Source organism: Dromiciops gliroides, chromosome 2, assembly GCF_019393635.1.
Source record: "Dromiciops gliroides isolate mDroGli1 chromosome 2, mDroGli1.pri, whole genome shotgun sequence".
NCBI lineage: Eukaryota > Metazoa > Chordata > Mammalia > Microbiotheria > Microbiotheriidae > Dromiciops > Dromiciops gliroides.
Genome location: NC_057862.1, coordinates 34,857,370 through 34,881,203, shown reverse-complemented (window position 1 = coordinate 34,881,203; position 23,834 = coordinate 34,857,370). Strand labels below are relative to the sequence as shown.

The 23,834-nt window shown below is 45.6% G+C and overlaps 1 protein-coding gene across 1 annotated transcript in view; it reads right to left on the bottom strand.

The window, feature by feature from the left end:
• TSPAN3 (tetraspanin 3) overlaps positions 1-6,653 on the bottom strand; it is a 31,251-nt gene extending 24,598 nt beyond the window's left edge. The window contains exon 1 of the mRNA XM_043987131.1: positions 6,489-6,653. Within this exon, the coding sequence (XP_043843066.1) occupies positions 6,489-6,551 (63 nt within the window). The 5' untranslated portion in view covers positions 6,552-6,653. The remainder of the gene's footprint in view (positions 1-6,488) is intronic.
• Between the last annotated feature and the right edge of the window lie 17,181 nt (positions 6,654-23,834).

Sequence of the window (23,834 nt, the reverse complement as noted above, 5' to 3'; positions counted from 1 at the left end):
AAAGAGATCAATGGTAACCTGGGAGAGAGCACTTTCAGTCGGATGATTAGGTCAGAAGCCACACTGGATGCAGGTGAGGAGCAGAAAGGGAAGAGAAGTGGAGACAATGAGAGTAGAAGTCTGGTTGTGAAAGGGAATAGAGATAAAGATGTGCAGGGTCAAGTTTTGTGTTTTGTTTTAAAGATGGGGGAGACTGGCACATCTGTAATCAGCAAGGGATAAACTTAGCTAGAGAAAAACTGATTAAAGAACAGGGATGCGCATGGGGGCAACCTGCTGAAGGACTGGGATCCTCCAGCAAAGAAGGGCTACCTCTTCATTGGCCTGGAATAAAGGAGAAGAGGGAAGAGACAATGTCAAAGCATGTGGAGCTGTGGAATAAAGAAGCAGGAACTCAAGGTCCTAGGCTGAAACAGCAGAGGGAGGGGGGCTCTAGGAGGTCTGAGAACAAGAGGCTTCTCCACAGCTCCATAGACATGGGACAGAGAATCAATTAGGAAGGAATCTTTGGTGAGTTGAGGTTAGGTTAATATAAATGGTCTAAGATGGATTATTTATATAGCTTCTCTTTCAAAAATAGCTTATTTGCGATTTAGTCATATCCTGGGAAGGGGTCTACTTTGCCAAATGATACTATTGAAGAATCAAACGTGCATTTTATATGCATTATATGCATTTTTATATGCATTAATTCTGAATCCCCCCCCCAACACAAGACAAGATCAAAAAGCAATGATTAAAAATATGCTCTTTTCCCAAACTGGAGAAATACGTTGATATTATATGATCTTACTCTTCTCCTTCCTTCCTTTAATCATGAGAAAGACAGTACATTTCAAAAATAAATCAATTTAATTACCGATGAAGATAAACTTTTCCGAGTCAGATTATAATGGATTTTTATATTGGGTGACAACTCTTGTTTGAATTATGTCTTGTTCCAAAGAAACAGATTTGGGGGTTATCATTTCACTTTCTGTGATGGACCAAAAAGCTAAATTTATTTAATTTAACCATTATTTATTTAATTTAACTAAAATTATAAGGCAGCATACCTAGAAATGAGGTTCTCACAGCAAGACTATCTTAAACATGCTACAGAGCAGAGAGCAAGAGAAAAGAGTGAAAGCGTTACCGTCTCCACCAAGCCCACAGGCCAGCCAATAAAGTCCCCTTTGCATTATGAGTCAGTTTATGTTAAAGGTTTCAGTCAGAACAGCCTCAAAGTTCTCTCCAAAAAAAGAAAGGACAAAGCATAGAGATAATTCATGTTAAATGGGAGAGGTGTTTTTGAAAAGCTACATGAAAAACGAGTTGTTGCTTTTCTGTTTTTTTAACTGAGGGGAAGACGCTGTGGATTCTGAATCAGAACACCTGGGTTCAAACCTTCAAACTAGAGCTTAGCACACAGAACTGGTATGAAGTCATTTGGCCTGGTGGGGAAAATGCAGGCCCTGAGCTAGATGACTGATTTCAGGGCTATTTTAAATCCTGTTGCCCAAAACCAATGAATCATCATAAAGACACTAAGGAGATTTGGCAGTTAAATCCCACAGTATTACTTCTGTATAGCAAATCCTAATTTCTGACTCTGTAAATCTCTACTGTCTACATAATATGCTTGCTTGAAGTAAGGGGTGCCAATGGACGACAAGTGTTAAGAAAAAGGAAAAAACTGTTCTCCTTAAAGGAAGTGTTTAGAAAGACAATCTGCCCAGAAATGGGGAAGAGAGGGAATCAGTGTTGCTTTTTTCTCCCAAAGTGAACTATTAAACAAACAAACAAAAAAATGCAGTCAATAGTGTAGCCTTAGGCCAAGCCTACTGCACTGCACCCCCTGATTCCTGTGAAATCAGAGTTCACATAAACTCTCCTAGTCTTGTGAAAACCAGCAGATCCCAAGGTGTTAAATGGCCAGTACTGGGCCCAACTGTTTTCCAGCATGGGCGAAGTCTGTGGGACTAGTAGGTAGTGCTGAGTGTTTACTGTTTACTTTTCTGTAGAAAAGCAGAATGATCAACCATCTAAATTTTAAGTAAAAAATATGCTTTAACAATCTTCCCTCCAGTTAGTATAAAATTCCTGACCAATTCTCCCTTGCTTGTTCCAGTGTTTGGTGCAAAGTGGGGTTTTGGTAGAACTGACCATGTGTGCCCATTCTGGGAAGTCCAAATGCTCCCACCAGACCTAAGCTCCCCTGATGCCCTGGAGTGTGGGCATTTGAAAGACCTGTGACTTTACTGGTCAACACACTCCCCCTCCCAGGGTGTCTTGTGACTGGGCACAACTTCTGTGTTGCTGTGTTTGCCAGCAAGCTGTGAATTAGCCAGGCTGCTCTTGGAACAACAGGCCACTGAGTGAGACTCCAAACAGGGAGGCTTCCTGGGCAGAGCCTTTGGCATCATCCTTCCATGCTACAAGGAGGCATCAGAGTAAGACTTTAGAGAAGACCCCACCTGATAGCTACAGGTGACACAAAACTTCAGCCTGAATTGAAGCAGATTCTAACAGCAGTGCTCCATTTTATAGCAATTTAAGAATTCTAGTGTTCTCTCAAGAACCTGGTGAAGTAGACAACACACGTAGAGTGACTCGGATTTTACTAAAGAAACTGAGGCACTCACAGGGAAAGTGACTAGTCTAGAGTCCCAAAGCTCCTCAGAGTCAGAGCAAGGACATGTTGTTTCACCTGCACCCACACTACAGAGGACAGCACAGGGACAAAGAGCAAGCATTCATTCCAAAGAACTAGCTGAAAGATTCAAAAGCTGACTTCACAGGTTGTATGAAGGAATAATTACAAACGAGTCAACTGTGTGAACAAAGGACTTTCTCAAGTACTGTTTAATCATGTGATTACAAGCTGGAGAGCCAAATTGACTGACAGTTGACTAAGAGCGCCTACGAAATGCCCCATGGGTCAGCTCAATGGGCTGTCCAGGACAGCATCTGGTCTCTGACAGTGACACCAGGGCTGGGGGTGGGAGAATTGCCTAATGACAGCAACCTGCAAGTTTAACTCTTTAACTACCCTCCATAAACAGTGACTTTCATCTATAAATTGAAACATTTCAGGGGCTGTCTCTTTGGTTAGATAGCAAATTTCACTCAAATTTCTTCAAGCATCAAGAAGTGGCTGTTCCCTCGGGGGTTCCATTCACCCTAGCCACACCCCTGACAATTTTTTATCAAAATTCTCATCTCCCTTCTTAATTTGTGTCTCTTTCGACTACAAAACTCTCATCTAGCTTCCTCAAGGCACCCCAAGGATCCTCCGCAGGGTTTGTGCCTTCTCTGCACCTCTCCCAGTTTCCACTCACTTCAGTTCTCTCTTCTTAAGAGTCCGTGGCTAGAAATGTGGACAACTGCATACAAAGTCAGGGCTCACAAAAACAAAACAAAACAAAACAAAAGAAATTCCATCAACTTTTAACCGACCAGGACATTAAGATATAAAAATATATAGCTTAGGATATTACCAAAGCAATTAACCTTTAATGCCTATTTTCATCAGCTGTTCCCATCTAATAACTGCCTTAGAAAAACTTCCCACTTGTCATAGGCAAGAACTGCATAATGTTCCATTAAAAAACAAAATATGATCTAAATGCAGCACAGAAATGGGGATATGCATTTGTGCCAGCAGAAGTTAGGAGAGAAAAAGCAAAAGAGCTGTCTGTATTCTAAGGGCAATCCATGGATTCTCCCAGCTTCTTTTGAATGGGTGAAGAGAAATCTTGTTGGCTGCAATCGAATGACTGCCCATCAAAACCTAGTGGCTGCTTCCTAAATTTAGAGGTAACCTTGACTTCTGCTACATCGCCTTGTTTCTGGCTCAGATGACAACTCTGTATCTACCCTCCTAACCCAGCTTGGAGGCCAGCGGGATGAGCCTGATCCCAGCAAGATCAGGGCAAGTCAAGTTCAGTACCAACTCTTCAATGGCATAAGTGCCAACATCAAGCAAACTCACCCTGAAGTTTCTTTTAATAATTCCTGTAAACAGGACTTAGAAATGATAATTTCCTGACTTTAGAATAAAGCATGAGGCAGCTAGGTGGTGCAGTGGATAGAGCACCGGCACTGGAGTCAGAAGGACCTGAGTTCAAATCCGGCCTCAGACACTTGACACTTAGTAGCTGTGTGACCCTGGGCAAGTCACTTAACCCCAATTGCCTCACCAAAAAACAAAAAGAAAAAGAAAAAGAATAAAGCAAAATTCACTAAAACAATAAGCCAACAGTTGTTATAAATAAATAGTTCATCGTCATACTGTCTAAATTCCATGGGCCAGGTCATCCTCCCCCAGGTGGAGCTGAAGTCAGTGCATAAAAGGAGTCTTCCAGAGCTCCTGCCCTCAGGGAGCTTCCCATCTCACTGGGGAGAAGTGAAAAGTTAACTAACAAGGCTGCAAAGAAGGAATGATAGTTAAAACACAGAGTTCTTTGAGGTTTGCCAAGTTTTGTAAGGGAGAGCAACCAAACCTGTGGTTTCACTCAAGTGTGAGGACACTCCTACCAACAAGGGTCAGTAGCTGGGCTGCAGCACAGACAGGATAAGGGACTTGCCCAAGGTCACACAGCCAGTATGGGTCAGAGGCAAGACTGACCCCAGGGCCTTTGGCTTCTAAGGCAGCTCTATCCACTGCACCACACTGTCTCCCCACATGTAAGACTATGTCTTATAAAATACACAGGATACACACACACACACACACACACACACACACACACATACATACATATAAAACCTATATTGGATTGCCTGCTGTCTGGGGGAGGAGGGGAGGGAGAAAAATTTGAAATTTGGAATCTTATGTAAACAAATGGTGAAAGCTATCTTTACATGCAACTGGAAAATAATAAAATACTTTTATTTTAAAAAAATAATAAACAAAAGACACAGGAATAAAGATCCCTGTGGACTGCAAAAGTCAGAAAAGCCTTGAAGAAAATGGAATTTGCATCTTTAAGGGCTGCAATTTTGGACTTTTGTTTATCCTGGAGACAGGACCCAAGGTTCAGAGCTGTTTGGACTAATCTTGGAGATGAGCTGGGATTATTCCAGTAAATCTGAGGATAAGGTAATTGGGCCCGAAGCAAGCGGAAGCAACACAAATTCCTAGGAGAGAGATAAGGACCAGCATCCTTGGGTCCGTGTCCAAAATAAAGTCCCAGTATATTTTGTTCCACTGGACTGTAAATACAAACTCCCCAATAGCACAAACACAGCTTTCACATTCTGCAGGTAACTGAGTCACAAGCCTCAATCCTCTAGGGAAGCTTTAACAGACAAGGGTACAACACACACACTTCTTTAGCTTTCCCTCTTCCGATGGATCCATGGATTCTAAACTAGCTGGAGCCGGGCTTTGGTGCATGGACCAATGCCCAGTTTGCAGACACAAGAAACCCTTCATTTTGCTTTGCCCAACAGCAAATCTGCAGGGCCTTTGACTTCTATGCGGGCTGGTCCTACGAGAGGGGCAGGAAAGTCGGGGAGAAGATACCTTTTCGGGGGTGGGGTGGGGGGAGCCTCTCCTTCATGGGGGGGGGGGTGTCTCAGGTTTCTAGCCTGACTTCCTGATTCTAAGTCAGACACGGATTGGGGGAGGGGGGGTGTATGACTCAATAAGGGAAGTGAGTGGCCTTAATCCACCGGATTCCACAGGGTGGGGGTAATCTAGGGGAGGAGTGTTAAACAATAGGATCCCGGGAAAAGTTCAATAGAAGGGTCAAAGTGGGGAGAAGGATGTTAATCAATAGAGGGTTTAAAATCAAAGGGATGGGGGGGCAATGGGATCCACTTGGGGCTGGGGGTTGTTAATCAAGGGGAGGTGAATCAGTGGGATCCACCTGGCACAGGGGTGTTAAATGGGGGGGGGAATTTAACTACTGGGATCTATCTAAGGCTGAGGATGGTTAATCAGTGGGGGAGGGGGGGGTTACCAACGGCACCCACCTGCAGAGGATTAATCCATAATCAGCAGGACCCACCTGGGGTTGGATTAATCAAGGGAGAAGTCATCAGTGGACCCAACTGGGGCTGGAGAGGGCTAATTAACGGAACCCACCCGGGGCTGGGGGTGTCTAATCAATGGTACCTGCCTAGAACAGGAGGAGGGGGCGGCTAATCAATTGGGGGTGCTGGCTAAAGGGATGTGCCTAGGTCTAGAGGATGGTTACTTAAGGGGTAGACAAGCCCCCCGGGGTAGGGGCTAATCAAAGCCTGGGCTGTCGGGGGTCCAACCAGCTCCGCCCCGCCCCCCGCCCAGGCGCGCCTCCGCCCCCACAGCCGCTTTCTCCGGACCAGGCCGAGTACCGCGGCCCCCCCGCTACGCGCGGCCTCCCCTCCCCCACTCCCAGCGGTCCGGGCCCCAAGCCTCGGGCCTCGCCGGCCTCCGGGGCCCGGCTCCCCTCACCCCGCGGGGGGCCCCGGCCCCCGGCCCTCTGACCCTGCCCCCGTCCAGTCCTCCGGGCCCGGCTCACCCAGAAGATGAGGTTGAGAAAGACCAGCACGGTCTTGGAGGAGGTGATGCCGCACTGGCCCATGGCGGCGGCAGCGGCGTCGGTCCCGGGCGCTGCGCTCCGTGCAAGGGCAATGGCGGCCGCCCAGTCTCGGTCTCGTCCGCCTCCCTCCGCCGCCTCCGCCGCCTCCGCCCCGCCCCGGCCGCCGCCGCTCCCTAGCAACAGGGCCCGCCCCCCGCACGTGCCTGGTGACGTCACACCCGCTTAAAGGGCCCGCGGCTTCCAGAACTGGAGGAAAGAAAACTTCCGGAGAACCTCGCTCGGTCTGGGTCGGCCGAGGTCCGCGAGTGTAAACCTATGGGGAGGGGCGCAGGCTCTCCTTGGTCGGGAGAAGCCCCAGCTTGGGCGCCCTCGCGCGCCCAGGAACTAGGCCTTCAGGGCCTGCGCCCCGAGCGTCTCCCTGCTCTGTACCTAGTGACCTTTGTGACCTTGGGCCGACTCCCCGGGCCCTGATCCATCAAGCCCCCCACTAAGAGGGCGCCCCGGGTGGGGTCCGAGGTGGGGCGCGCGCCCTTCCCGCCCCAGACCCAGGCAGGGGCGGGGCTCATCTAGAGCCCTGTGGAAGAGGGAGTTGGGGACCCTGGGCAGGCCGGGGAAGGTGTGAAATAAAGGCCCCACCCCGTGGTCTCCCATCCAAGGTCACGGACTGTGTGGGCCGGAAATATGGCGGTCCAGGAATGACCGGCTCGGAGAGCGCGCTGAAAAAATGCCCACGATCCTTTGGGCAGAGCCCCCAACGAGAAGAACGCGCGTGCGTCAAGCAATTTATTAATTAGCGCTTGCTTTCAGGCGCCCGCTGCGCCCACCAAGACAAAAAGCAAACAAGCCTTGCCCTCAGCGAGCTTCTACTCCAGTAAAAGCTGGGAGAGCCAGAGGGCTTTAGCATCTCGTTTGCTCCTGTTAGGAGGGATGCTCCGTACGAATGTAGAAATATATACAAAATCCAAGGAAGTCTTTTAGGGGGGAGGGAGTCGGTAGCAATTGGGGTGAACAGAAATGTTTTAGTGCTGTCGGAGGTGATGCTTGAACCGAACTCTAAATTAAACTAGGGATTCTAAGGCGGAGGTGAGACTGGCCTGCATTCCAGCCACGGGAAACCGCAGATGCAGAAGCAGGGGCATAGGAGATGGAGCGTGTAAGGAACTACGGGAAGGCCAGGTTGATTAGGCTGCCTTCATGAAGAAACAATGTATTGTGAATAAACCTGAGGTGAACTTTTTTTTTTTTGAGAAACATTAAGAGCAGAGATCAACAGCGGGGAGTGGGCTCCACCCAAGCATGGACTTTGGTATCTATAACAATTGTCATTGCAATCCTGGAGGATCAACAAGAGAATGTGAATACAAACACTAGATTTTGATTCAATTGTTAGAATCTGTGCGGGTCCAACGGCCGAGGCATTGTCTCTAGCAATGCCAAAAGTTATAAATGCTTGGGAATCAGTAAATGCTTCTCAGTAGGACAAATCTTTAAAGTAGTACGGTAAGAATGGAGACATGTATGGATACTTAGGATGATTGTGGTATCAGCAGAATGGGGCACCCTCACTGAACTCCCAAATTAATTTCCCTTATAAGAAGAGTACAAATAATAGGATGTTGATATGATTATGGGAGCAGAATTCTGGGATGCTGATGTGACTGGGACAACTAGATGGCACAGTGTATATAGGACACCAGACCTGGCCTAGAATCAGACAGAGCTGTATTCAAATTCCTCCTCAGACACTTACTAGCTGTGTGGCCCTGGCCAAGTCACAGAACCCTGTTTGTCTCAGTTTTCTCATCTGTCAAATGGGCTGGAGAAGGAAATCATAAACTGCTCCAGGATCTCTGCCAAGAAAACCCCAAATGGAATCTTGGAGTCAGACATGACAATAACAACAAAATTATTCCGGGAGACTTATAGGTACTTGAGAGAAAGGTGAGATTTGCAGGACAGGGAGAATTATGTCTTTGTCTTTGGGCTATATGAGTCCTTCATGTATTTTCTGCATTTGGTGGGGAGGGCAGACAGAAAAGCTGTCTCATGTACCCAGATTGTCTTGTTACAATGAATGCTTGCAAGGAAACTGGGGAATCTTCACATGTACAGATACAAACTATAGTCTGAGGTTTCCCAAAGGAAACTCTGTAGAGGTGTGAAGGTTGAGGGGGGAGCACAAAACAAGCAAAAGATATTAGAAGCCCCCAAGATCGAGCCAGTCTATAGAAACCCAGAGATTGGAATTGTAGGCTTCTTCATATGAGGGAACAAAGCTCACAGAGACGAATGAATGAATTTGCCCTTTTTCCTCATCCACCGACTTTACCAACAGGGAAAAAGAGCTGAGGGGGTGGGGGTTGGGGATTCTCTGCCCTCTTCCATTTTGCCCTGAGCGATTTTGCCTGGCCCCAAGATGCCACAAACGAGTCTTTGTCTCAGACCTCCTGGAGCTGGACAGTTCCCACGAGGAAGGTTTGATAACAGTGAAAGAACTGTTTGTTGAATGAACCTGTAAGTAGTCATTAATGGCTCAAGAGCAGTTAACAAAATCAAGGGCCAAAGGGTCACTTTGCCCAACCATTTTCCTCAGAATTTTCGAGCTAAAAGGAATCTAAGAGGTTCCTAGGCCATTCCCTTCTTTTTACAGAAGAGGAAACTGAGGCCTGGAGAAGACAAGTGAATTACCAGAGATCACAGAGGTGAATTTGAACTCAGGTCCTGTGATGCCAAATTCAGCACCCCAAGTTCGAAGTCTGTCACTTGAACTACCTCAGAAGTTTTATTTTTCCCTATTGTTAATTTGTAAAATGTCCAACCACACATTTTAGGCTTTTCCCTTTAAAGCCAATGGTACAGTTGGATTGAGTGTTGGATTCAGAGTCAGAAAGACCTGAGTTCAAATGTAGCCTTGGATACTTACTAGCTGTGTGGCCCTGGGGAAGTCACTTCACAGCTGCTTGCCTCAGTTTCCTCCTCTGCAACATGTAGATAATAATAGTACCTCCCTTACTGGAAGATCAGATAAAATTTATTTTGCTATATAAATAGTAGCTATTGTGATTAATAAAGTAAAACAAAGGGGGCAGCTAGATGGTGCAGTGGTTAAAGGACTGGCCCTGGATTCAGGAGTACCTGAGTTCAAATCCAGCCTCAGACACTTGAAACTTACTAGCTGTGTGACCCTGGGCAAGTCACTTAACCCCCATTGCCTTGCCAAAAACAAAACACTTTTCCCTGAACTAGGTGTGAAAATTCTCCAGGGAAAGGCATTAAAGATAAGAAGCAGAGCCTTAAGTAGCCTGGAGCCCCTAGGGTGACACCCTAGAGATGGGGAGAAAGAGGACCCGGCTTCTTTCTTTGCTTAGGACATCTGCATGACCTTGCCAAGCATGCTGCTTGTTGCTCAGGAGCCATTGGTCTCCAACCTCCAGAATGTCCTGGTCCCTGTCCTTCTCTCCTACCATTCCCCTTCATGATATTCAAACTAAACATGTGTCCTTCCCATCTTTTGTTTATGGGGTCCAATGGGAATAGTGGCTCTGGAACCAGAGACCCCCAGTTCAAATCTTGCTCCTGACGCTTACTCTCTGTGTGATGGGAGGCAAGCCATTTAAACCCTCCTGGCCTCCATTTCCTCATCTGTAAAATGGAGCATTGTCCTAGGAGGCTGTTGAGAGCCCCATGAGAAGGAGGATGAAGTCAGGCTTATGGGAGAGCCACGTGAGTGGGGAGATGTGGAAGTAGAATTGACTAGAATTTGCCAACTCATTAGATGTGGTTGGTGAGATATGACTCTGAGATCACAGACCTGGGTGACTTGGAAGATGGTGGTGTCCTTTGGCAGAAATAGGGAAGTTTGGAGGAGGGAGGCTTGGGGGGGGGTGATGGGGGAGAATGGGCTTCAACTTGGATGTACTGAGTTTGAGATGCCTATAGGACATCCATTTGATGACGATCAACAGTAGGTTGGTGATGTCTGTTTGACAAGCTCAGGAGAGAGATGAGAGATGGATACATTCTAATTAAGAATGTGTTCCTTGAAACTATAGGGTCTGTCTTACTATTATTGTCTTTGTATTCCTAGCACTGAGCAGTGGCTGGTGTGTTCTAGGCACTGATTTGTAGATCTGAGAGGTATTTGCATGCAGATGGATTGAACCACAAGGACTGATGAGATCACCAAGAGGAAACGTGAAGTGAAAACAAGGGTCAGGACAGAGTATCCTTGGGGATACCCTGGTCATAGGGCAGGACGGGGATAAGGACCCAGCAGAGGAGACTGAGGAGGGTCACAAGAGGTCTGAGAGGGACTGGAAGAGAGCAGTGTCAGGGGAGAAGACAGTTCCCAGCAGGAGGGCTTGATCAATACTGTCAAATGCTGCAGAGAGGTCAAGAACAATGGGCACTGAAAAAAGGCCACTTGCTCAGCCATTGGGAGAACACTGATATCTTTGGAGAGAGCACTTTCAATTGAGTGGCAAGGTCAGAAGCTAGTCCCCAAAGGGTTCCCGAGTGAGGGCGAGTCCAGTCAAAGTCTGTAAACAATCTGCTCAGCCTCTCCATGGGCTCTTTGTCTATCTCTTTGTCTCTCTGTCAGTCTCCATCTCTCTGTTTCTGTCTCTTTGTCTGTTTCTCTTTCTCTCTGTCTCTCTGTCCCTTTCATCGCTCCCCTTTTTTCTGCCTCCCCCTTCTTTGTTTCCTTCTCTCAGTCTCTCACAACAATAACCCTTTTATTTTAACAGCTGGCAAGAACAGCACATTTGCAATTTAACCTTCCAGTCTTTCTGGAGATCCAGGGATGCCAGTGAGTGGCCCCAGAGGGTGGAACTTGGAACCTGGTGCTTGAGGGGCGGGGAGAAGGTGGATGGGGTTTGGAGAATCCCAGGGAAGAAGGTCTGGCTGTTGTATAAGTATGAATTTCCTAACAATGAGAGCTGCCCCCAAGCAGATGGGGCTGCCTCCCCTTCATAGAGGGGTCAGAAGCTTGAAGACCACTAGGGCAGCAGTCCTCAGAGAGTGGTCCAAGGACCCCTAGGGACTCCCTAGACCCTTTGGGGGGGGTGAGGTCAGAACTATCTCCATCACAAATACTAAGATGATTTAATTTCTAATATGGTGAATATTGGTAAATATGACACATAAACAAATGCTCAGGATTGGGGGGACTTCAATAATTTTAAGAGGGCAAAGGGGTCTGAGACTAAGAAGTTTAAGAACTTCTTAGGGGACTCAGGGGAATAATGTAGAAGGGACTCATTCCCATTTGGATCTTGGATAACCGAGACAGTCTCTGAAGTCACCTCTTGCTTTGAGAACTGCCTAGTTTTCAATGGCAATCTCTTTCTAGCTCTGGAGACTCAGGCATAGGATGGGAGGCTGGGGCAAAAATTTGTTGGAGTGAAACTGGAATGTTCTTAAGGGAGTCCCATGAGAACAAAGCCCTTCTTTATCCCCTGTCCAGGTTAGAGACTGACCTGTCCTACCTAGGAGATGTTCCCAAGCAAACAAACAGGCTACAACATAGCTGGCATCTTCTAAAAATTTGAATGTGAAAGATATCGAGTTAATATCTTGAGGGAGATAAAGAGGTCCAAGGACTGGTGAGATCTACGTATGTTTATTGGGGGCTGGAAAGTAGCAGTATTTGGGGAGGGATGGAAGATTGGTGGAAAGGGTGGGAGATGGTGTTGGGAGAGGAAAGCTCTGGAGAAAAGTGGAGGCAATAGGATCAAGGCTACAAACAGAGGGGTCAGACTTGGTCACCAACTCATCCAAGACCAGAGCAAAAGAAGAGAGGATGGAAGATGAAGTCAATGAAGGTGGGGAGTCGGGAAGAAATGGGGGCCTCTATTTTCTTTGTAAAGTAGGAGGCAAGATCTTCTCAAAGAAGTGGGAAGGGGTCATGAAGGAGACTTGAATTCACTGCTCACTGGATCAAATCTCACATCTCAATAGAGACAGGTGGTAAAGTAGATAGAGCACATTGGGCCAGGAAGACCTGAATTCAAATCCAGCCTCAGACACTGAATTAGCTGTGTGACTCAAAAAATATCATAATATACGAGAAACAACAGATAATATCTTAGGCACTGTGTTTGGTGCTTAATAAACACAGATTCCCTTCCCTCCAGGAAGAATAAAAAGATTTCTGTGCAGCAGTGTCCAGTTGAGATTAGATAATACTTTCAATTTGTGGTGCTGGTGAAGACTTTTGAGAGTCCCTTGGACAGCAAGGAGATCAAATCAGTTAATAGTGAAAGAAATAAATTCAGACTTCCCAGTGGAAGGTCAAATATTGAAACTGAAGCTTAAATACTTTGGCCACATAATAATTAGAAGACAGGATTTACTGGAAAAGAGCCTGACGTTGGGAAAGATTGAAGGCAAAAAGAGAAGGGGATGGTGGAGGATGAGATGGATAAAGAGTGTCATGGAAGCAAGGAACATGAACTTGGGCAGACGACAGGAGACGGCGGAGAATAGAAGGGCCGGGTGTGCCTTGGTCCAGGGGGTCATGAAGAGTGGGGCATGACTGAACAACAACAAAGGCACAGGTCAGCAGTTATGTGACTTCCTCAATCAGGAAGCAGGGAAGAGGATCAAAGACAGTGCATGTTTGGGGGAACCGAGGGTTAGGGCTTGGCAAGGCACGAGCTGTGATAGGATGAGGGGCAAGAGATTCAAGAGCTGAGAACAGCACATAGTGTGACTGGTTATGTGCAGACCAGAAAAGGGGGGGAGTTAGGTCAGAGAAGGGACAAGAGCCTGAGGGAGTATGGAGGTGAAGAGCCTAGATTTAGGAGACTTGAGACACAAAGAGAGATGGGAGGGGAGTAGACTACAGACAGAAAGAATTGCAGAATTCTGGATTGCAGAAATTTTTTTTGTCTTTTTGCAAGGCAATCAGGGTTAAGTGACTTGCCCAGGGTCACACAGCTAGTAAGTGTCAAGTGTCTGAGGGTGGATTTGAACTCAGGTCCTCCTGAATCCAGGGCCAGTGCTTTATCCACTGTGCCACCTAGCTGCCCCCTGGATTGCAGAAATAAAAAAGGTGTGGATGGTGCTAAAATCAAGGGATGAACCACACATGATGGGTATTTAATAATGCTTCATGTGTATTGGAATCCTCAAGAATGTGGAGGTTGAAGTTGGAGGAAGACTGTGAGCTGGTGCTCAGCTCTTTGGGAAAAGAGAGAGCATGACCCAGGGGCTGGTGGATAGATAACAGTGGCTAGGATAGGAGTGGACCTCCGAGGAGGAGAGTATGCTGAGTGGTGGCAGCAGAGGGAGGGTCTAGAAGGGGCTGGATAGAGGAATAAGGAGCAGATCTCCCGCTGGCCCAGGGTGTCAGGGGGCAGGAGAGAAGATGGCCCGGGTGCTGGAGAAGGCAGCCAGGTTTTCACCCCCTTCTGGGGGAAGCCGGGCTTTGGTCAGCACAGGAAGATGGAAGGAGTGGGAGATGAAACAGTCTGATGTGGAGGGTCCTCAAGTGGTGCTAGAATGGGAGTCCCATGAAGAGGTAACTACCCCAAGTGAACGGGACCTCGCCCCCTCAAATTTCTGATGAAACTGTGTCCGGGTCTCTCTTTTGTAACTTACCTCACTGTCTCCTTTGTGACAGTTGTTTATCTTGCCTTTGCCCCATTGGATTGTTAGCCTCTTGAGAGGAAGGTGTGGGCCTTGTCTGTTTTAGAGCCCCAGTGCTGAGCACCAACCCCCCACCCCCATGTTAGGCTCTTGATATGAATTAGCACAAGTCAGTCATTGTACTGAGTTAGAATAGATCCGCCTTGGTCAGCCTTGATATTTGAGGGATGGATAACTAGCTGGCTTCTCTAGGGAGTCTTACTGGCAAATCTTATCCCCTCTGGGCCTTAGTAGCCTGACATTTGGGGTTCTATGTTCTAAGGACCCTCTAGGTGCTGAAGTGGTGTGACAATCAGTGTTGATGTTTTGTGTTCTCTCTTCTAAGAACCCAGAACGTCCCATGTTCTGAGGGCCCTCTGCCCTCTGCCCTTTTACGTTTCTCTGTTCTAAGGTTCTTTTTAGTTCCAACAGAAATGAAGGTTACGTGTAAAATGCTTCAGAAGCCTTGGAGTGCTACAGAAATGCTGGCTCTTAGTATGCGTCTGGTTGTCTGACATTGAATGCTCTTTCCAGGTCTGTCATCTATGCTCTGACGGCCCCTCCAGCCCTGCCATTTGGTGACTTCTGTAAGAGGGCTTCCTTGTGAGTAAATAAAGCTGCAGAACATTAGAGTTTGTCTTCTCTTTCCATGGGTAATGGGATCCTGCCTCTGGGAAGTACTTTGGGAAATCCATTTCAGCCAGAGAGCAATTGGTTACAGATTGAAGGCCACACTCATCTGCTCATCACTGCATTTGTCCTTCCCTGGAGTGAGCGAAGTTGGCTTCCTTGTTATAAAAATCATGCATTATCTTTCTGGGAAATCAAGGCCACCTATATTACATGGGGCCCTGAGGGGTGAAAATGCTGCCCTAGGAGCTGCCCACTTGCTCCTCTGTCTGTGGAGGTGGAAGGACGTCGGTAGTGGTCAGGAGAATCTACACACCCTGTCTGTTCATCCTTTCGGTCCCTAGCAAGGAGAGAGATGTCTGTGGGCCTGGGAGTTTTATTTCAAAAGGCCAGAAAGAGGATAGAAAATTCCTAAATATTTACTGAACATCTAAGGTGCATCTGGTTGTGTGCCACATACTAGAGAAGATGACGCATTGGCTGCACCTTTCTGTCAATATTTGAACAGAGGAGTGGCTGACATGCTTCTTCTGTGTTCAGATACCTTCAGTGGCTCCCTATTTCTTCTGATATAACATAGAAAACAACTTGACTTGTTATTTATAGCCCTTGATAATCTGGGCCTCACCTACCTTTCTGGCTTTCCCCCCTCCACACACACACATTTCTCCTCCTCAGGCTCTATAGTTTAGCCAGTCTGTCCCACTAGCTGCTCCTGCATTGATTTTCCATCTCCCACATCTCTCATCTCTCATACCTGCACAGAGTATATTCTCTGTCTCACTGTCGGCTCCTAAAATCTTCAGCATCCTTCAGGAGCAGAGGCTTGGATGCTACCCCCTTACTTGCAGAAGCCCTTCTCTTGCCTCCCTGGTTGTCAATGCTTATTCCCTTCCCAAATAATCTGTATTTGCTTCTCTGTGTGTACTTTGGAGTTTCCTTTCCAGTAGAATGGAGTTTCCTCAGGGAAAGGGACTGTTGCCATTGTCTTCTATCTCTCACTCTGGTCAGAGTAAGTGCATAATTAAAGTTGGTTGAGTTGAATTGGATTGTGTGAGTCTACAGATGGGATCTTGACACATCTTTCCAGTAACATCATTTACAAAAACATGCTTGTTCATCAATGATTCAATCCAGCTAATTCAATAAACATTTATTAAGATCTTACTATATACAAGGCACTGTGTTAGTCACTACGGATACAAGGATGAAAATGAATCATTTCCTACCCTCATGTGACATGTGAGCATGTGACATGCATACAGATAAGGACAGAAACATACAAAGCAATGCCAAGTCATTGAAAGAGGGAGTAAGGGGGTTGAGAAGTAGGGAGTTCAGGAAAGGCCTCATGGAGGATGGAAGCAGGAATTCCCTGAGGATACTCTGATATGTGTCCCGATGACCCTCATAAAGACTTTGGAGGTTTAAAAGTAGGAAGCCATTGACCTGGATTATATTTGGGAGATTGTGTGGTGCATTCCATGAGCCCAAACTTCGCCTTGAAACCAAAAGGCATCTTCCTAACATGAATGTTCTTCCAGTGATGCTCAATGCCTGGGAAGAACCCCAAAGGGGAGTCATTTAAAGGACAAGGGACAGCTGGAAGTAGAGGGACAGGGAGGGGAGGAAATAGCCTAAAATGTTGAGACTGGGCTGGCGGGAGCATGGCAGGGAGATGCAAAGAAGCTGGATGTGAATTTCCTTTTAGTTTATCATTGTGTCAAGAAAAGACTGGGCCTGGGGGTGATGCCTGAATTCTAAGAGGCAGCTTGATAGTGGATAAGCACTGGACTTAATGAGGGTCTGCTTGTTGATTGACTGACTGAGTGATTGAATGGAGAGTGCTAGATTTAAATCCCAAGGGCTTGGTTTGAACTCCTGCACTTCTCCATAAGAGCTGTGTGATTTGGGGTCAGTGGCTTAACCCCTCTAGGCCCTGGGCTACCCAGCAGTAGAAGAAGGAGGGGTTAGAAGAACTCCAATGTTCCTTCCTACCCTCCATCCATTCTTTGTTTATTTGTTTGTTTTGTTTTGTTTTGTTTTTTCCTAGGGCAATGAGGGTTAAGTGACTTGCCCAGGGTCACCCAGCTAGTAAGTGTCAAATGTCTGAGGCCCAATTTGAACTCTGGTCCTCACGCATCCAGGGCCAGTGCTCTATCTACTGCACCACCTAGCTGCCCCCTCCGTCCATTCTTTCCCCTTAGACTGGGCAAACACAACCTCTGACATGAGGGCTGCTCATCCACCTTTGGTGTCCACCTAACACTCAACCTGTGGCTCCAAGAGGCTGTAGCATGAGCAGTGGCCACACCCTAGTAAACCTTCTAAGCAGAGGGGCTAAACCAGGTAGAGAGTAACTGAAGGGCCTCAAACCTGTTGGCGAATGAGGAGGGGGTCTTAGGGGAAACAATTTGTTCCAACGGCCATAAAGACAACTGAAGCAGGTGCTGTGGAGCTCTTAGAACTTGGTCAGACATCGAAGATGCCAAGGTCAGCTGCTTCGTCCCTAATTTTTGTCCTGCCACTGGACTTTGATGGCTCTGGAAGAGAGAGGGAGCCTGATGACTTTGCTCAGCTCTGCCTCCCTTAAATCCAATTCGTGAGCAAGTGAAGACATTACCCTGTGATGTCATTGGTCCTCTTTGAAAAGGAAGGACAAACAACAACAACAACAACACAGGGACTATATGTACTTTTTTTTTCTCATATTGCAAGTGAAGAAAATGAGGCTTTCATAGCAGAAACATGGGATCAAAGTATCCTACTATTTATTACAGGATCTCAGAGTTGGAAATTCCCAGAAGTAATGCCACTCTTACCATCCCCTTGGAACTTTGGCTTCTCGGTGAGGGATGAGAAATGAATGGCAAATGGAAGTCATGAACCTTGGCAGCAAGGAGAAGATACCAGAAATTAGGTCACTGGACATAGGGGCTCCAAGGTAATGTGGGATCTCTGTCAGTCTTTGGAAAGAAGGATGGAAGCCTCCGAGGAATTTCATTCTCAGGTCCAGCGATAGCCATCAAGCCCTTAGTCTGGACATTTTGGGCAATTCTGTGGCCTCTCAAATAGCATTCTTCACAGCATCCTGGCTGGGGGAGTTCTTTAAAGAAGATCACAGTGGAGTGGGGCTGGAGGAAGCAAGCCAACAGAATGCCCAACACTTGTCTAGTGGGGGCAGCAGTGAACTAAAAACCACAGACTGTGCTGGGAGGATTGTGAAGGGCTGGAGCCGGCAGCCCTGACCCTAGAGTGAGGTGTCAAAGTGTGAGGCCAGAAATCCAATCATGGTGAGAAGAATACTTGATTTAGAGCAAGAGGCCTGGGATTCAAATCTTGATTTTGCCACTATGTACCTTGGACAAATGGCCTCACTTATCTGTGATGGGCATAAAAGTAGCATCTACTTGTTTGAGGTAGATAGGGAGACACAGTCCATAGGGCAATGGTCCTGGAGTCAGGAAGACTTGAGTTCAAATGTGACCTCAGATACTTATTAGCTACATGAACCTAGTCAAGTCATTTAGCTTTTTTAGCCTCAGTTTCCTCATCTGTAAAATGGGGATAAATTAATAACACCTACCTCTCAGGGTGGTTGTGAGGATCAAATGAAATATGCAGTGCCTGGTGCATAGTAGATACTGAATAAAAGCTCATTTCTTTTCTTCCTTCCTTCCTTCCTTCCTTTTTTCCTTCCTTCTTTCCTTCCTTCCTTTCCTCCTTCCTTTCTTTCCTCCTTCCTTCCTTAAAGAGATAGTGTGAGACTCAAATAACCTAATGGACATTGAGAACTTTGCAAACCTCATTCCTTTTATGGGAGAGGTGGTAGACTTTGGGTGTGAAAGGTTGCATGCTTGTCAGATGAGGTAATAGGTCACTGGTCTGGTTTCCTAGTTACAAGTGTCACTCTCTGTTTCAATAATTAACTCGTTTTAAGCCTGAGGGCAATATAATTGTCTATACTGTCCACTTGGTTCCTTTGGCTTTAGGGAGTTTATTTTATTTTATTTTAATGGTTTTAAAGGAGTTTATTTTGGAACAAAAGTTTGTAGTTCAATCACTATTGCTCTGAGCCCCCAGTTAGGAAGTTCTTAACATCTAAGCAACAGCTGGGTTTTCTGTCTAACTTTATATTTCTATCACTGGTTAACCCTTAGTCTCTTTGTGCTTGAGGAAAAATCCAGTTTACCAGAAACATCTGGGAACAGAACAGCAGATGACTTTAGTGACTGGAGAGACAGGAATTGGGAGGAGAAGTTGTTGACTTTTTGGAACAGGGGACTTCTCTTAGGCTGCGTCTTCTGCTTTGAGACTTTGGTGGAACAGTTGGCTCTCCTTGATATCCCTGCCTTGTCACAGCCTCTTTCTCCTTTTGCTCTTGAAAGGTGTGTGATGATGCCATGCTTCCTTCACCCTCTCAAATCCAAACCTTAAAATTCTCCAAGACAGATTCTTCCTTTTAGACAAATATGAACCAGCTTCTCTCAAAATGACACTGATCTGAAGGAGTGGTATACAGGCCCTGTTCACAGTAGGTTGATTGTTTGATTCAACCAAAAATTGTCTTTACCTAAAAAAAGTTTACTTTAAGTGGGTAGGATAATCAATGGAGTTCCACCCACCTTTATATAAGGAAAAGCTCAATGGCAGAAGATTGGATCTATGGAGAAGTGAGAACGGGGGAATATCAGGAAATAAAAGACGTAAAAATAAAAAGGGCATCAATAAAGCTAAAAAAATAAGCAAACAAAAATATGTGGAGCTCACCTTCAGACCCCTCTCCCAACCCTCCTAAAATTATTTATTATCTATTGTTTATTATTATTTTTACTAGTAGATTATTATTATTATTAGCTCATTCTTTCTGGCAGGAGTTCAGATAGAAATAGTCCTGGGAAAAGTTGTCATCTTGCTATTACTCTTTTATATTTAATATTCTATGGACTACTGAATATCATTATTATTCTATTATGAAGACTATAGCTATTTTAAGGAGCAGGTAAGAAGTAGGGTCAGCCATACCCTGAGGTAACTAGTGCCATGAATACAATGTTGTGCCTGGATTCTAGAACACCTGAGTTCAAATTCTTCCTCACACTCGATGTGTGACCTTAGGAAAGTCATTTAACCTTTGCCAGCCTCAGTTTCCTCAACTGTAAAATAAGAATAATAATAGAACCTACATTCCAGGATTGTCCTGAAGTATACAGATTTCCCTCCTGTATTTCAGATTCCATATTTTTACTGTTATTTTCTCATCTACTTCAAACTGCTCATTTTACAGATGCAGAATTTTTGGGTCAGGCCAGTTAAGCCACTTGCTCAAGATCAGTATGAGCCAAGGTTCTCAGGATGATTTGTTTATAGTGGCAAGGAACTGGAGGAGGCATGTTTTCTAGCCTCCTCATCTTTCAGTTGGGGAACTGAACTTAGCACAAAGACTGACTGGGATTTGAACCCAGGATCTGGAAGTTGGAATCGAAGGCTCTTTCTCTGATAAGATTCCTTTTGCTCTCAGAGCAGTCAGGAGTGCTGGGGGGCAGTGTGAATGGAAATGTGGAGAAGGCTGCCCCTCTGGCCCATGGTGGGGAAGGTCTTTGTCACTAGGGGAGTAACACAATTGCACAGTGGGAGCAGCAGATGCTGTCGGAGAGATTAGGAAGTGGGCCTGTGCATCCTCAGAGCACCTGACAGCAAGCATCATTAAGAGGCCTGTCTGACTTTCTGACAAATCACCTCACCCCATGCTGAGCTCTCAGCCAGTGGGTGCACAGGTATGTGAGAAGGCGAGCGCAGCAAAGGAATTTTGGCTTTAATTGTGGCAATTAATTTGGTATGAACAGCTGGCTCTGTCTTCCAGGACAGAGAGTTGATGTAGCAGGAGACAGAGCATTGGGATCACAGCCTTGATGGCTCCATCTTCAGAAGAGCAGCTGGGGGCAGCTAGGTGGTGCAGTGGATAGAGCAGCGGTCCTGGATTCAGGAGGACCTGAGTTCAAATCTGGCCCCAGACACTTGACACTTACTAGCTGTGTGGCCCTGGACAAGTCACTTAACCCTCATTGACCTTCGAAGAAGAAGAAGAAGAAGAAGAAGAAGAAGAAGAAGAAGAAGAAGAAGAAGCAGAAGAAGAAGAAGAAGAAGCAGAAGCAGAAGAAGAAGAAGAAGAAGAAGAAGAAGAAGAAGAAGAAGAAGAAGAAGCAGAAGAAGAAGAAGAAGAAGCAGAAGCAGAAGAAGAAGAAGAAGAAGAAGAAGAAGAAGAAGAAGAAGAAGAAGAAGAACCTCCTTAATACTGGCCAAAGGTGCACACCTTCCAGACACAGGTTTCTTTCCAACCTTTGGAAGGTTTACAGAAGGGGTCATGGACCATCAAATGTCAGAAGTGGAAATGCAGAATCTCAGAGCTGCAAGCAATCTCAGAAGTCATTTACATCTACCCCTCCCTGAGCAGGAAATCTCTCTACAGCATCCCCGAAAAGAAGCCATCCAGTCCTCTGGAATATTTCCAGCCATGGGAGATTCATTACCTTTCAAAGGCCCCCATTCCATTTGGATACAGGTCTAATTATTATTATTTTTTAAATTTTTGGATGCAATAACTTTGATTATTCTTCCCCTCAAATCTTATTTTGTTTTTTAAATATATTTTCTTTTTTCCACAGTTACATGTTAAATCAATTTGTAATGTTTTTAAAAAGTTTTGAGTTCCAAATTCTATCCATCCTTCTCCTTCCCCTCCCTAAGACAGTAAGCAATCAGATACAGGTTATACATGTGCAATCATGTAAAACATTTCCATATTAGTCATTATGTACAAAAAGACTCAAACAAAAGAAAAAGAAAGGAAGTGTAAACTAGCATGCTTCAGTCTGTATTCAGTCAATATTAGTTCTTCCTTTTGGAGGTGGACAGTATGCTTCATCATTAGTCCTTTGGAATTGTCTTGGATCACTGTATTGCCAGGAATAGCTAAGTCTTCATCGTACGACAGTGCTGTTACTGTGTACAACGTTCTCCTGGTTCTGTTCACTTCACTAAACATCAGTTCATGTAAGTTTTCCCAAGTTTTTCTGAAATCATCCTGCTTATCATTTCTTATACCACATTAATATTCCATCACCATCATATACAACAGCTTGTTTAGCCATTTCCCAGTTGATGGGCATCCCTTTGATTTCCATTTCTGAGCTACCACAAAAAGAGCTGCTACATTTTTGTACAAATAGGTCCTCTCTCCCCCTTTTTTGGATATCTTTGGGATATAGACCTAAAAACAGTTCTAATTATTAGATTTTCCTCATCATGAGTTGAAATCTATCTCCCTGTAACTGCCAGACTTCCCCCTGTATTACTTCCCTTGTCCCTTCTAGACAGTGATCCCCTATAACAAAGAATCTTTTTTTTTGGAAGGCAGTTGTAGTTAAGTGACTTGCCCAGCGTCACACAGTTAGTATCTGAGGACTTGAACTCATGTCCTCTTGACTCTAAGGCCAGTGTTCTACTTTGCCACTGTTAAGGGCTAAACTTCTAGCTAGTCTGTCTAAAATATTTAATGAGTGGTCGCCAATAAATTATAAGCTTTAGCAAGAGTTAGACTTTTAAGCATTTATTAAGGAGAATAAGAATTTGGTAAAGAGAGAGAAAGGCCTAGATTCCTATCTATTAAAGGGAGAGCACATTTCTAGCTCCGCTCTCCACCCGAGTCCAGAGGAAAGAGAGCGAGACTGAGCGCCAGTCTCTTCCTTCCTCCTCCCACTAGCCCGTGTCACTTCCTGACACCAAAGAAAAGACTCCTGGTCTTGCCCTCAAAGACCTTCGCTTCATGGGCAGAACTCTTCTACAGTAAGTCTCCAGCAGGTGGCATCATTCCAATCGTTACACCACCTAGCAGCCCTGAACAAAGCATCTTTGTTTTGTTTGTTTTTGTTGTTGTTGTTGTTTTCAGGGCAATGGGGATTAAGTGAGTTGCCCAGGGTCACACAGCTAGTGAGTGTCAAGTGTTTGAGGTCGGATTTGAACTCAGGTCCTCCTGAATCCAGGGCTGGTGCTTTATCCACTGTGCCACCTAGCTGCCCCCAAAGAATCTTTTTTTTAAAGGAAAAGAGGAAGGGGGGAAATTGGCAAAAACCAATCAATACATCGGAAAAAATCTGACAACATGGACAAGATTCCACACCTGTGGACCTCTCCCCATCTCTTCAAAGGTGTGTGGGGGCCAGGGAACTGTCTTCTCACATTTTTTCTTTAAGGCCAAACTTGCTTTTTATAATTTGGCAACATTCACTTTCCAGTTGTTTTGTGGTGGGTTTTTTTTTCCATATACATCCTAGTAATTTTGTAAATTGTTTTCTTGACTCTGCTTATTCCCTCTATACCAGCTCATATCTTCCTTCCTTCCTGCCTGCCTGCCCCATAAGTCTTCTCTTCCAAAGGTACTCAATTCCTCCAACCTGCCCTCATACAACGTCATTTCCAGAGCCCCTCTCCATCACCACTGCTCTTCTCCATTTATACTCTAGCTTGTCAATGTCCCTTTTTTTATTAGGAAATTGGGTTTAAGTGACTTGCCCAGGGTCACAGCACTAGTAAGTGTCTGAAGCTAGGTTTGAACTCAGATTTTTCTGATTCCAGGCCCAAAGCTCCATGCACTGTGTCACCAGCTGCCTCATGCTGATTGGTCCATGGTTACGTAGGTGGTGAATGTCAGGCGGGTTTTGTCTTTTTAATTTTAAATTTTTTGTTTTCAGTTCCAAAAGGCAAGAAATATGATACCCATTATACATACAAAGTCATGCAAAACATTTCCACATTAGCCACATTGTTGGGGAGGGGCGGAGCACAAGAGAAATAAGGGAAAACAAATCAGCTTCCTATTCACCCAGAGTCCATCGACTCTCTTTCTGGAACTGGATAGCATTTTTTCATCAAGAATGTCTAGGGCAGCTAGGTGGCGCAGTGGATAGAGCACTGGCCCTGGATTCAGGAGGACCTGAGTTCAAATTTGACCTCAGACACTTAACACTTACTAGCTGTGTGACCCTGGGCAAGTCACTTAACCCCAAT